This window comes from Maniola hyperantus, chromosome 28, assembly GCF_902806685.2.
Source record: "Maniola hyperantus chromosome 28, iAphHyp1.2, whole genome shotgun sequence".
In the NCBI taxonomy this organism is placed as follows: Eukaryota; Metazoa; Arthropoda; class Insecta; order Lepidoptera; family Nymphalidae; genus Maniola; species Maniola hyperantus.
Genome location: NC_048563.1, coordinates 941,355 through 956,621, shown reverse-complemented (window position 1 = coordinate 956,621; position 15,267 = coordinate 941,355). Strand labels below are relative to the sequence as shown.

Genomic DNA, 15,267 nt, shown 5'->3' with positions numbered 1-15,267 from the left:
CTTTTATATATTTAGATCAGTAATGGAGTCTTCGTGCACACGATTTACTGCAGCCGAGGGTGGGGCCAGGCTGGCAGCGTGCGCTGGCTCCAAAAATATACTAGTGACTGAGCACACTGCATTTATATCCACTAGTGTACTAACCGAGCATGCCTATAAGATACGAGGGTAAGTGTATAAGATACGGGGGTAAGTGTATAAGATACGGGGGTAAGTGTATAAGATACGGGAGTAAGTGTATAAGATATGGGAGTAAGTGTATAAGATACGGGAGTAAGTGTTTAAAATACGGGGGTAAGTGTGTAAGACACGGGGGTAAGTGTTTAAAATACGGGGGTAAGTGTATAAGATATGGGGGTAAGTATATAAGATACGGGGTAAGACGATCATAGTCTGGTTTTAGTTTTCAACTTTATCTTGTTAGTTTTTAGTGTTTGTGGTTAGGTATTGAAGTAATTTTTTTTTTATCATCCTTTCAGACCTCTATCATCAGGAAGCCAGCGTTCAGTGTACATAACCAGGCTGTCCCGCATAGAATGTGTCTCCCATGAACTGGCCATACTCACTGATCTGTCAGTGATCAAAGCTCATGGCTTTGACGATGTTGCTGATTGGAGACAGGAGTTGGAGGTCAAAGAGGTATTTATTTTCTTTTAGCAGGGTTCCGTACCTCAAAAGAAAAAAAGAAACCCTTACAGGATCACTTCGTTGTCTGTCTGTCGTGTCTGTCAAGAAAACCTATAGGGTACTTCCCTTTGACCTAGAATCATGAAATTTGGCAGGTAGGTAGGTCTTACAGCACAAGTAAATGAATAAATCCGAAAAACGTGGATTTGTTGTTCAATTCCCAATTATGGGGATTTGTTGTTACATCACACAAAAAAGTTAAAATGTGTTCATGAACAAATAATTAGGTATTTTCAGTTTTCAAAGTAAGATAATTATACCAAGTCATCATAATAATATGATAGGGCTTTACCTGCTTATTCTATAACAGGTTTTTATTTATTTTTATGCATAATAGTTCTTGATTTATCATGCAAAATGTCGAAAAAATACCTGAGTTCGGAACCTGAGACCTCCCACTAATAAGACCACAGTGCTTACCACTGCGCCAGGGAGGTCGTCATAATTATTAATACAAAAAAAAAAGATTCTGACGAATTGAGAACCTCCTCCTTTTTAACCGACTTCAAAAAAAGGAGGAGTTCAATTCGTCGGAATCTTTTTTTATTTTTTTTATTTTTTATGTATGTTCCCCGATTACTCGAAAACGCCTGGACCGATTTTGAAAATTCTTTTTTTGTTTGAAAGGGTATACTTCAAAGTTGGTCCCATTTCAATTTGGTGAAGATCTGATGAACATCTTCGAAGATAGATACTGGAACTCCTCAACGGATAAGAGTAAACTGCTCGCGATCAGTGTAATAGCTTAGTAAACAGTAGACTTTTAACCAGTCATAGCATAATTCCATGGGGCCACTAAAAATTGTGAAATAAAAAATTTTTACAAAAAAAATAAAAACCGACTTCGTTACACAAACACTAAAAATTGAAAAATAATTTAATTTATTACCGAATATATTCTGTATACAAGAGTTAATATAGTTCCATAATAATATTTTTTGGGGTCGGTGCCAATGAGGTGCCATTGTGGAGTCCCATAAAAATATGAAGTCTAGATGATTCGCGCAGCTAAAGCTAATTGGCACCGGCACCAAAAAGTATTATTATGGAACTATATTAACTCTTGTATACAGAATATATTCGGTAATAAATTAAATTATTTTTCAATTTTTAGTGTTTGTGTAACGAAGTCAGTTTTTATTTTTTTTGTAAAAATTTTTTTTGAAGTCGATTAAAAATGTATATAATTCCAGGTCCTAGTGTGTACTTCAGAGGTGTTTCAGAGGATTCTGAAAGAGCAAATTATAAAAATACCAGATGTGAATGTTTTGATCATAGATAGCGCTCATCTCATATTTAAAGATGAAAATCTACAATATGTAAGTTACTCTTTTATTATTAAGAAAACTTCGTTAGCGCGATTAAGGATCTATGACGAGACTGAAGACACCTGTGGCGACATCTAGTTCGTTTGTGAGTCACTTCGCAACGCGTGATAGACGTATGATGTTTTCGTATAACTGCGAGTAGCGTTACCTAGTGTCAGTTATCTGAAGACGCGCAAAACAGAAAATCTACAAGCAAAACTTAAGTTTCTAGACCTAAAGTGGTCTTATTATTACCCTCTTTTGTCCAACAGTATTTTACTATCTACTACTGCATACTAATTAGTACATTTAATATTATTTATTTCAGATCATGAAACTATATAAGCAATGTGAAGGAATTAAACCAAGAATATTAGCTCTCACTTACCCACTATTCGCAGCTCCTAAATACACCAAAGAACAGATAGACAAAAATAAAGGTGATAAAAAAGATACAGATAAGAAAAATGAAGAAAACAATGAGATTTGTGGCATAAAAGATAAGGCTAGTGAACTAAATGATACAAAAGAAGAGATCGATGAAGGCATAGATGTAAAAGATGAAGAAAATGATTCGAAAGATACTGTTAGTGAAAAACAACATACAAAAGATTGTGCTGATAGAGAAGATTCAAAAGATAATAAGATAAAGTTAGAAAAACAACTTATAAAAGATATAAGATATGAGATAACGAGGAAAGAGACCCTTTCTGAAGATGATAATAAAACGATAGATAAAATAACTGAAATTCAAGACACGGAACACAAAAGTTATGTAGAAGAAAATACTGACTGTGTAGTAATTTTAAAAGATATTGAAAATCCTGCAACAATAATTCAAAATTATGAAGAAATAGATGAAAAAGACAGTAAAAACACAGAATCAAAAGATACTGATGAAAAAATAGATGAAATAACTGTAACAGAGATAGATTCAATTAATATTGATGAAAATATAGATAAAGATGCTACTGTTATAGATAACAGAAAGATAGAAATAGATAACGTGGACGATTTCAATCTATATGAGAAACTAGAGTGGAAGATAGAAGAGTTAGAGAAAGAATTGTGTTGCGATATGGATTTGGCTGAAGATATTGACGGTGGGAAACGGTAAGTCAACCTCTGACCTTATACCTGCGCAGGTGGCGATTTATTTATATTTCCAAGTTACCTGTTACCACCTTAGACTGCATCATCACTTACCACCAGGTGAGATCGCAGTCAAGAGCTCACTTGTAATCAAATTTAAATATGTAAAAGGAAAAGGTGACTGACTGATTGACTGACTGATCTATTGACACAGCTCAAACTGCTCGACGGGTCGGGCTGAAATTTGGCATGCTATATGACGATGAGACAGCTATTTATGACTTATACATCTGCTAAGAAAGGATTTTTGAAAATCCACCCCTAAGGCTGCCTGTCCACTGGTGCGGAGCGGAGCGGAGATGTGTATTGTTGACCAATCAGAGTTTTGTCACATGACGGAATGAAATTATCACGTTATTTATCGACAATCTGATTGGTTTGCTTAACACATCTCCGCTCCGCTCCGCACCAGTGGACAGGCAGCCTAAGGGGGTGAAAAGCTGTGATAACCTAGTGGTTAGGATGTCCGTCTTCTAATCGTAGGTCTACTAGTTTTAGTAAGGTAAAAAAGAATTTTTATTTTCAGCCTCTCAGCGACTTTGACGAAGCCTAAGGAGTTGATAGTGGAGTACAACCCTAAGCTGTCTTCCGAAGATCTACCGGAGCCCTATGTAGAGCTTGATGGTTACATGAGGTGCACCGTTAACGCTGCATTGGACTTTATTGAGGAGCATAGGTATAATGCATACAAAATGAGAACTTATTTTTCTTAAAAAGAATATTAGCCATGTTAAATTACTAATATTCCCCTTTCCTCTCCAACTAAGCGTCAAGCTTGTGCTAGGAGTAGGTACGACAATAGTGCAACGGGCGGGGTTTGAGCCGTCGACCTTTCGGTTTTCAGTCCACTCCTTTACCCGTTGAGCTATTGAGGCTCAACTCGCTCGCCTATTTAACGTTATGTGTCAACTATCTTTTTTTTTTAAATCTTTAAATTTATAAAAGGATTAGGTGACAGACTGACTGACTGACTAAGCTATCAACGCACAGCTCAAACTACTGGACGGATAGGGCTGAAATTTGGTATGCGGATAGCTATTATGATGTAGACGTCCGCTAAGAAAGGATTTTTGAAAATTCAACCCCTAAGGGAGTGAAATAGGGGTTTGAAATTTGTGTAGTCCACGCGGATGAAGTCGCGGGTATCAGCTAGTTAATTATAAGTAAGAATTGTTCACAGGTACGATCCCACATTAATTATAAGTAAGAATTGTTCACAGGTACGATCCCACATTAATTATAAGTAAGAATTGTTCACAGGTACGATCCCACATTAATTATAAGTAAGAATTGTGATAGCCTAGTGGTTAGGACATCCGCCCTCTAAACAGAGGTGGGGGGTTCGATCCCGGGCACGCTCTTGTAGTTTTTGGGAGTTATGTGTGTTTTAAGTATGTAATTAAATATAACTTGCTTTAATGGTGAAGGAAAACATCGTGGGGAAGCCTGCATACCTTAGAGTTCTCCATATTAATCTAAAAGGTGTGTGTCTACCAATCCGCACATGGCTCGTGGTAGACTAGGGCCAAATCCTTCTCACTCTGAGAGGAGACCCGTGCTCTGTAGTGAGCCAGCGATGGGTTGACCATGATGAAGAATTGTTCCCAGGTACGATCCCAGTGAGATATACGGTGACGACATGTATGAGGAGTTCGCCAACATCCCGGACCCCACCGCAGAGCCGAAACATATTCTGAAGCAGTTTCTGTATGTTTTAGACCAGTTGGGTAAGTAACTCAATACACTATATATAGTTTATTTCTACGGCTATACTCACGTATCCAGTCGACGTTAGCCCGACTAGTTTCGAACCCATCCGAGGTCCTTTATCAAGGGGGGTCAGTTCGCGCACGCGTCGCGTTTTAGACTGCGCGCCGCGCGTGCAGCTGCCCGCACAGCCCGTTGTGAGGGTGACGTCGACTGGATACGTGAGTATAACCGTAGAAATATGCTATTTATAATGGAAACCACTCACGATAGCTTAAACGCTAAAAACTCAATACACATTTATTAAAAAAACACGGCCAAGTGTGAGTCAGGCTCGCGCAATGAGGAAAGCGCACTTGATCAACCAATCGCCGGCTCACTACAGAGCACGGGTCTCCTCTCAGAGTGAGAAGGGTTTTGGCCATAGTCCATCACGCTGGCCAAGTGTGGATTGGCAGACTTCATTGAGATCATTATGGAGAACTCTTGCGTGCAGGTTTCCTTACTATGTTTGCCTTCACCGTTAAAACAAGTGATATTTAATTGGTTAATTGGTTGGTAGCAACCACGAGGTTGCTTCTACTTAAGTCTCTTTATTATATTTTTAGGTCCATATGCAGCAGATAAGGCAGCCTTTTCACTACTAATAAAGCTCGAAAAACTAAAAATCAAAGTTCCATATGAAAGACATTTCCTCCTCCTATGTCTATGTACGTCTGTATTCGTCAAAATAAGATGTTACACTGACATACTCTTCTCAAGATGTGCCTCAGATTGGGACAAAATTGCTGCATTTTCTACACCTAAAGTTCTAAGACTAGCAGAAATACTAGAACAGTTTCAACCACCTGAAAGTATAAAGGAAACTGAAGCAAAAAACGTAGTTAATAGTACAAATAATGACATTGATAGTACTACAAATAGTAACCAGAACATAAAAATTGTTCCAACAGGTGTAGATATGGATGATTGTAAAAATATAGTTGATAGTTGTGAAAATGTTGATAAGAAAAATGTAATCGATGTAAGTAATCAAGCAGATAAAGGAATGAAAAGGTCCAAAACGAATGAACTATTGAGTACTATAGAGAAATGTGATTTTGTATCACTAGGCAACAAAATTGAAGATCGTGTAAACATATATGAGGCTAACTTGAAAGATTTAGATGAGTTTGATAGTACAATTGAACCGGGTATAGAAGTTAAAATAAAGGAATTTGATAGTCACAATAAAATTGATGGTCAAGTTATTGACAGCAAAATTGAAGCAAGTATTGATAGTGAAAAAATTGAAGATAATAAAAACAGTAAAAATACTGTTGATTGCAATTCTCGGAATGCCATGGATAGTAATGAAATTAAAGTTGATAATGAATATAAAAATAATAAAAGTGCTTTTGATCATAGTGCTAAAAATGCGAATCTAATGGATAGTGGTGGTATTAGAGACAGTGGTCTAAAAGATAATGGAAGTCATATAGATAGAGGTGCTGATAATAATGAAAAAAGTACTGATAGTGTTAAAAATTATAGTGAAAATACAGTTAATATTGATAATAATACAGTTGATAATACTAACAAAGATATTGAAAATAGCAACAAAGATTTTGATAGTGTTCAAAAAGATAGTGGAAATATAAATGATAGTGTCAGAACTATAGTTGATAGTAGCAAGTTAGGGGTCGGTAAACACCCCCGACATCGGACTAGGGGTAGGGGTAGACCACAAAGGGGTAATGTGAACAAGATGCAGCAGCTGCAGCAACATCCGGACGCTTTGTGCGGCATTATATTTGTGAAGGAGGCGCTCATGGCGAAGATAATGTTCATGATGATTGTGGTGAGTCGAATTGTCACTAGATGGCGCTGGCTGTTCTTTACATCGCGATTTATTTATTTTACTAGATATTTGGCGTCGATTATTTTGCTTTTCTTTAAACTAAATTTAGAGTATCTGCATCCTTTTGTTTTTGATATTGCTAAAAAAGGGCGGAAAATGAACCCATACTTAATATTATAAATGCGAATGTCTGTCTGTCCGATTAACCGATTTTAATGAAATTTGGTTACAGAGTTAGCTTAGATTTTGGGGACGGACATCGGCTACATTTTATCCCGGAAAATCAAAGAGTTCCCACGGGATTCGAAAAGGCCCATCCGTTTAACAGATTTGTATTAAATTTGGTACAGAGGTTTTTATACTGGAAATGCAAAAAGTTCCCACGGGATTTTTCAAAAATCTAAATCTACGCGTTGAAGTCGAGGGCATCATCACCTTTTTAGTGCTCAAAAGTGCTTTTTAGTGTTCTACTTTGCTCAAAACTGGGTTCTAAAGTCACGAGGTTTGACAGTTCCAAAATAAAATATAGTACGCGGCAGAAAGTAATGTACATCGGCCTTTAGAATGACATTTCGGCTTTGTAGAGCGCTGTCTCTGTCACTCACGCCTATGTGACGTCGGTCTCAACGATAGAGACAACGCTCTACAAATCTACTATATCTTTCTAAAGGTCGATGTACATCACTTTCTGCCGCGTACTGTAAGTTTGTCTGTCCTTTTCTTATTGCATTTTCAAGAAAAAGATGTAAATAGTCCGCAATTTAGAATTGGGAATTCTTTGTTCTAAAAAACTTGCTAAAGTTTTTAAAAAAATCTCTAGGAGATGTCACGAAGTCGCCCGTCTCTTTCACACCTATGCGCACAATACTGCGCGTCAGAGGGAGAGGGAAGAGACTGCCAGAAAGAGGGCAAGAAGCAAGAGGAGGTATTGAAAAAGTAAGTACAAGTACAAGAGCCTCAATAGCTCAACGGGTAAAGGAGTGGACTGTAAACCGAAAGGTCGCCGGTTCAAACCCCGCCCGTTGCACTATTGTCGTACCTACTCTTAGCACAAGCTTGACGCTTAGTTGGAGAGGAAAGGGGAATATTAGTCATTTAACATGGCTAATATTCTTTTTTTTTTTTTTTTTAAAGTATATACTTCTTATTTTTTTTTTGTTTAAATACCTATAGTAATTCTGTATTAATTTTTTTTTATATTTTGTGTGTTAAGCCAGTTTGGATTCCAAATCCGAAGGGTGCCAATAAGACCCTATTACTAAGACTTCGCTGTCCGCACGTCCGTTTGTATGTCTGTACAGGCTCAGTTCCCGAGGTACAGCCTCGGGAACTGAGCCTGTACAGATAATAATATAATATATAATATAGTAGTATAATAATATAGTAATAAGTAGAGAGGCGAAAAGAGATTGCCCATTTTCTTAGGAGCTTTGGGTCCCCCCTAATATAATTGTTATGTCACCATGGTTTTAATTTTATTTTGTAGACAAATAATTACCTTTTTATATTCTGCAAACGATTTACATTTATTCACCCTGGTTATAAAGAAATCTTATTTTTTATGTTGCCGATATTGAGGTTATATTTAATTAATACTTCTTCAAAATAAATAGATGTTTACGATTCTAACTATTATTGTGGATATTTTCAATAATAGAGTGAAAGAAAAGTCGTAATGAAACATATAATCGTAAAAAATAAACCCATTTTTAAAAAAATAGTTTAAGTTTTGACACGGCGCCACAAAAGAGGGCCCATTCACGGGCGATCTCCTTTTCACAGAATGTGTATTTCTGATCAATCCATCGCCGGCTCACTGCAGAGCACGGGTCTCCTCTCAGAGTGGGAAAGGTTTTGGTCATAGTCTACCACGCTGGCCATGTGCGGATTGGTAGACTTCACACACCTTTGAGAACACTATGGAGAACTCTCAGGCATGCAGGTTTCCTCACGATGTTTTCCTTCACCGTTCAACTAAGTGACATTTAATTACTTAAAACGCATATAACTCCGAAAAGTTAAGAGGTGCGTGCCCGGGATTGAATCCCCGACCTCCGATTAGAAGGTGGACGTCCTAACCACTAGGCTATCACAGATTATAAATAAAATAAATAAAATAGCGTTTAAACTACCGTGAGTGATTTCCATTATAAATACTGTCTGTCCCGGCTTACTCACGTGTGTAGTCGACGTTAGCCCGACTAGTTTCGAACCCATCCGGGGTCCTTTTTCAAGGGAGTCCGTCGCCGTCGCCGTCGGACAAGCGCCGCAGTCAAAACCGCGGCGCGTGCGCGGACGGACTCCCTTGAAAAAGGACCCCGGATGGGTTCGAAACTAGTCGGGCTAACGTCGACTACACACGTGAGTAAGCCGGGACAGATAGTATTTATAAAATAAAATAGCCTTTATTCTCTGATACAATAGTTATACATCTTATATTACTAACTAACCGTATTACTAATTTCTTATTTCCTATTATTTAATTATCCTATCCTATATAATTTATTCTAAAAATTGGTAACACCAGCAATTTACAGTTCAGGTTGTCCTCTTTGGACATAGGCCTCCTCTAGACCTCTCCATTTTTTCCTATCTAACGCCAATCTGCGCCAACCCTTTGGCAGGTCGTCCTCCCATCTCCGCTATCACAGATTGACGTGTTTTAATTCCCAGGTTCCGTATGCACGAATGCAACCTCCTGCTCGCGACGTCGGTGTTGGAAGAGGGCATCGACTTGCCGAGATGTAATCTCGTCGTGCGATGGGACTTGCCTCCATCGTAAGTAGATTTCACTTACGCCGATGTACTTGCGCAGAAGTGGCAATGATAAGTGGCAATTAATTGAGCCTCAATAGCTCAATCGGTAAAGGAGTGGACTGAAAACCGAAAGGTCGACGGTTCAAACCCCGCCCGTTGCACTATTGTCGTACCTACTCCTAGCACAAGCCTGACGCTTAATTGGAGAGGAAAGGGGAATATTAGTCATTTAATATGGCTAATATTCTTAAAAAAAAAAAAAAAAATGGGCAGGGCACATAGTTCGTACAACCGATAGACGTTGGGGTCCCAAGGTGCTGGAATGGCGACCTCGCACCGGAAGACGCAGTGTTGGAAGACCCCCCATTAGGTGGACGGACGACATCAGACGAGTCGCAGGGAGCGCAAGACCGTGGCGTGTGGAAGTCCCTACAAGAGACCTATGTCCAACAGTGGACGTCTATTGGTTGATGATGATGATGACCTGCGCAGAAAACTTATTTTTGAATGGTACGATAATATCTCAGCCAATCATAGCGCGCGTCCATCCGCTATTGGTTGGTTGGTAAGATTATTTAATACTAGCTTTAAATTTTTGAATATCCCGTGGGAACTCTTTGATTTTCCGGGATAAAAAGTAGCCTATGTCCTTCCCCGGGATACAAGCTATCTCTGGAATAAATTTCTTCAAAATCTGTTGAAAGGTTAGGCTGTGAAAGGCTAGCAGACAGACAGACAGACAGACAGACAGACAGACTTTCGCATTTAAAATATTAATATGGAATATGGATGATATGAATTGGCTTTCAATTTTCCAGCTATCGTTCGCATGGGTTATGTAGAAGTCGCGCGAGAGCCCCTCGGGCTTCGGTCGCTTTACTGGCCGCGTCTGAATCCCACAGCGAAGCCCTATTACACAATCTAGCGGTTTATAAGGAGCTCGATCAGGTTTGACATCATTTACACTTCAATTGCGCATCTATACTGTGTCCACGGAGAGAAGTTAGTAAAAGGGCTCTCTCTGTTACGTAATCTCTACATAGTATAAAATAAAGTCGCTTCCCGCTGTCTGTATGTATGTATGAACGCGTAGATCTTTTAAACTACGCAACGGATTTTACCAACAGATAGAGTGATTCGAGAGGAAGGTTTATAGGTATAGTTTAATTCTCAAAAAATTAGAGATCCCTAGAGAAATTGGAATAATGTGAATTAGGTCGGAAAAAAATCCTCTCATTTGAGAGTTTCCGAGGCAATGACACCTCAATGACACCACATTAGTATCGACATTGCACCCATGCGAAACCGGGGCGGGTTGCTAGTCCCATACAAATGACAAAGACAAAAACTCAGTGGGCGTTAACCATTTTGAGGCACCAACCAATCACAGACTTGTTTTCAAAAAACACTCGAAATTTAATTCGAAGAATTTAGTTTGTGATTGGTCGGTGACTCTAAATGGTTAACGCCCACTGAGCTTTTTATCTTTGTCATTTCTATTGGATTACGTAACAGAGAGCCCTATACTAACTTATCTCCGAGGATAGAGTTGAACTAAAGCCCAGGTGCATAATAGACAGTTAAAGTTACCTGTAAAAGACCGTTAGTAACATTAAGATGGGTTTCAAAGTCACGTTTAGTCAACTTAGCTTCTCTTTTGATAGTTTTTAACTAGCTAAAAAAGCGTTTTTTTTCGTTTAACAGATAATAACTAGAAAATGTGGCTGTGGAATACAATTCGAACCGCCCCTGGAAGAAGAAAACCATGCAGACTCCTTAGCGTTTATTGTAAAACCATATACACCTGTAACCATAACACAAAGTGGCACTTCTAATAATATTAGACATGATAACTCCGAAAAGTTTGATAAAACTGATGAAAATAGTGAAAACATACGTGAAAACAGTAAAGGAGTTAGTAAAACAGATCATAGAAAAGAGATAGATAACAATCTTTGTAGTAAAAAGATTGATATTGGATATACATGTGTCACTTTTGATGAAACAAATAAAGATATACATGATAAATTGAATGAAGGTAGTGTAAGTGATGATAGAGAAGGAATAGATAGTAATCTAGGCAATAGAAATACAGCTGCTATAATAACAGATAAGGTTAGTGATAGAAATCAAGATGTAACTGACAATAGTTTGAAAGGAAGCAACGCAACTGGAAATACTAAACCTAATATTATAGATTGTAATATTTTAGCGAATAACGAAGTTTTAAAAACACCAGCTTATGTACCTCAAAACGAAAACATGGTTGCTAATTTAAATAGGTTAAGTAAAATTGACAAAGACATTTTGAATGTAAATCAATCAAATAAAAGAGAGTTAATTAATAATGACCGTAAATCTAATCGAAATATTTTTAATGAAAACGATGTAAATATTGATCCTAGTTTAAACAATGAAAACGTAAATATTGACGGTAGTATAAATAGTGAAATTGAATTTGGAAGAGATGTAATTGAAGTGGCAAATGACGATGAAGATAAAAATAGTGAAATGATTAATAAAAATCGAACAAATAATGACAAAATGGACACTATTAATCAGAATGTGGTAAATATTGAAAATGAAATTAGTGAAAAATGTACAGCAGAAATTAATAGCCCTATGACGATTGAAAATGAATTAGATAAAATTGACAATAGTATACGAGATGAAAAAGGAACATGTAATGATGAAGATAAAAGTAATGAAATTATTGATGAAAATCAAAGAAATAATGACGGGATTGTCACAATCAAACGGGATATGAATATTTCAAATGATGTTAAATCTAAAGACAATGAAAATAATGGGAAATATTCAGCAGAAATCAATAGCCCTATGACAATTGAAAAGGGCAACAAAGATAGACAGAACTTCAAGGAAAATCTGGAAAACATTAAGGAAATAGTAAATATAAATGAAATGCACAAAGCAAATGATATCGACACGCTAAATCATGGAAAAATAATAATCGAAGAAACAAATCTAAGCGAAAAAAAATTAGGTTTCACAGAAGATAACAATCTTACTAGTAAAGGAAATTGTGTAGATGATAAAAACCTAGATTTCAGAGAAGTTCTTGATGTATTAGACATAGATAAAGATTTGAATCATGAAAATCTAGATATAGACAAAGAGAGAAATTGTGTTGAGGGTAATGTGAAATATGAAGGTATAAAGTTTGAGTATAAATTAAGTGATAGTAAAACTGAAGATAGTGTTGCAAGCGTGGATTTGAATTCGGCTATTGCACTGATTAATAGGTAAGCATGGTTTTGTTGCTTTGAAGTACAGTACGCGGCAGAAAGTAATGTACATCGAGTTTTCGAAGGAGATAGCAGATTTGTAAGGCATTGTCTCTGTCGTTGAGACCGACAAAACGTCATATAGGTACGAGTGACAGAGACAACGCTCTACAAAGCCGAAAAGTCATTCTAAAGGCCGATGTACATTACTTTCTGTCGCGTACTGTATATCGACATTTAGAAGGAGATAGCAGATTTGTAGAGCATTGTCTCTGTCGTTAAGACCGACAAAACGTCATACAGGTATGAGTGACAGAGACAACGCTCTACAAAGCCGAAATGCCATTCTAAAGGCCGATGTTATTACTTTCTGTCTGATAGTTATTATGACGTGGGCAATGGGCATCCGCTAAGAAAGGATTTTCCCTAAGGGGGTGAAATAGGGGGTTGAAATTTGTGTAGTCCACGCGGACGACTGTACATCGACATTTAGAAGGAGATAGCAGACTCATGATGGATTTCGGATGTAGAGCATTGTCTCTGTCGTTGAGACCGACAAAACGTCATACAGGTATGAGTGACAGAGACAACGCTCTACAAACGCTCTTTTTCCTCTATATGCCGATCGATGCCGGGTAGAAACCAAAGGGGTATGGGTTTAATAAAAACTGCCATACCCCTTCCAGGTTAGCCCGCTATCATCTTAGACTGCATCATCACTTACCACCAGGTGAGATTGCAGTCAAGGGCTAACTTGTATCTGAATAAAAAAAAATAAAAAAAAATAAAAAATTGTAGATACTGTGGAAAGCTCCCCTCGGACACGTTCACTCGGCTAGCTCCTCAGTGGTGGATGGAACAGGTTCGACTCCCGGACAGGCGCGGCGCGCTGAGCACGGCGTATGTGTGCACCATACGTCTCCCGCTCAACTGCCCCGTTAAATACAATATAGTTGTGAGTATACATTAGTAGTACTTTATAGTACTTTGTACGTCCAAAAAGTACGTATTGGGTTATTTTTATCTCAAGGGGGTATTTACGACCTCCTGCATTTTGGGGGTATTTTGACCCCACAACAATAATTTGGACCCTCCTATATTTTGGGGTATTTTTGACCCCTGATATCACGTTACGACTCCCGCTGAACTGCCCCATTAAATACAATATAGTTGTGAGTATAGATTAGTAGTACTTTATAGTACTTTGTACCTCCAAAAAGTACGTATTGGGTTATTTTTATCTCAAGGGGGTATTTACGACCTCCTGCATTTTGGGGGTATTTTGACCTCACAATAATAAATTGGACCCTCCTATATTTTGGGGTACTTTTGACCCCTGATATCACGTTAAGACTCCCGCTGAACTGCCCCGTCAAATACAATATAGTTGTGAGTATAGATTAGTATGTTGTACTTTGTACCTCCAAAAAGTACGTATTGGGTTATTTTTTATCTCAAGGGGGTATTTACGACCTCCTGCATTTTGGGGTACTTTTGACCCTTGATATAAAAACTCATATATTTCCAGGGCCACCCCATGCCGACGCGCGTGCTGGCGCGCAGGATGGCGGCGCTGCAGGCGTGCAGGATCCTGCACAAGTCGGGGGAACTGGACAACCAGCTGATGCCTATTGGTAAATATTAATGAATGAATGAATGAATGAATGAATACAATGTAACCAAAACGCTGGCAAAAACGAAGACAGGTAATAGTGCTTATGATTACTGATATATGATACCAATAAAAACGCGATTTTAAAATTTCACGATATACTGCATATAAAACATCTGACGCTAGAGGTCAACGAACTTTGCGTAAGTAGTGATCCTAGATCCGTGCTCAGTAGTGCACGTCAAGTTTTTTTTAAGACTATTATAGCCATGTTAAATGACTAATATTCACTTTTCCCTTCCAACTAAGCGTCAGGCTTGTGCTAGGAGTAGGTACGACAATAGTGCAACGGGCGGGGTTTGAACCGCCGACCTTTCAGTTTTCAGTCCACTCCTTTAACCGTTGAGCTATTGACGCTTATAATGAAAATTATTTATTCAGGTAAAGAGAATTTCAAAGCAGTGGAATTAGAGAACAGCGTGAGTTGCAACGAGCCCCCGGACACCAGCGACTGTGCCAGACCCGGCACCACCAAACGAAGGCAATACTACTTTAAACGGGTATGTTCAAAAAAAAATTCAAAATCAGTACCTACCCATATTATCAGTACCCATATTATAAATTATTATTGGATATTCTCTCATTTATTTATTTTTCTCATTTTTATCATATTTAAAAAAAAAAAACAACAAACAATAAAATAATAGAAGCAACAAAAAAAATTAAAGTAAAGTAACAGAAAATCAAATAACAGAAACAACAAAAAAAAGTTAAATAAAATAAAATAAACAACAGAATATAAAGTAACAGAAACAACAAATGATAGAATAACAGAAACAACAGAAATTAAAATAACAAGAACAACAAAAATTAAAGTAACTGGAACAACAAAAAAAAAAAACAATAATTAAAAATATGATAAAATGGATCCCACTAGCAGCGGGCTAGGATTATTATTGG

At 37.7% G+C, this 15,267-nt stretch overlaps 1 protein-coding gene across 3 annotated transcripts in view; it reads left to right on the top strand.

The window, feature by feature from the left end:
* Positions 1-15,267, top strand: part of Dcr-1 (Endoribonuclease Dcr-1) — a 58,051-nt gene that overhangs the window by 1,151 nt on the left and 41,633 nt on the right. For all 3 annotated transcript variants that reach the window (XM_069508330.1, XM_069508331.1, XM_069508329.1), the window contains exons 2-15: positions 16-168; positions 480-639; positions 1,881-2,006; positions 2,323-3,107; positions 3,673-3,822; positions 4,755-4,873; positions 5,462-6,693; positions 7,514-7,629; positions 9,367-9,471; positions 10,269-10,398; positions 11,155-12,713; positions 13,494-13,650; positions 14,224-14,329; positions 14,749-14,867. In XM_069508330.1, coding sequence (XP_069364431.1) covers positions 23-168; positions 480-639; positions 1,881-2,006; positions 2,323-3,107; positions 3,673-3,822; positions 4,755-4,873; positions 5,462-6,693; positions 7,514-7,629; positions 9,367-9,471; positions 10,269-10,398; positions 11,155-12,713; positions 13,494-13,650; positions 14,224-14,329; positions 14,749-14,867 — 5,010 coding nt within the window. In that variant the 5' untranslated portion in view covers positions 16-22. The remainder of the gene's footprint in view (positions 1-15; positions 169-479; positions 640-1,880; positions 2,007-2,322; positions 3,108-3,672; positions 3,823-4,754; positions 4,874-5,461; positions 6,694-7,513; positions 7,630-9,366; positions 9,472-10,268; positions 10,399-11,154; positions 12,714-13,493; positions 13,651-14,223; positions 14,330-14,748; positions 14,868-15,267) is intronic.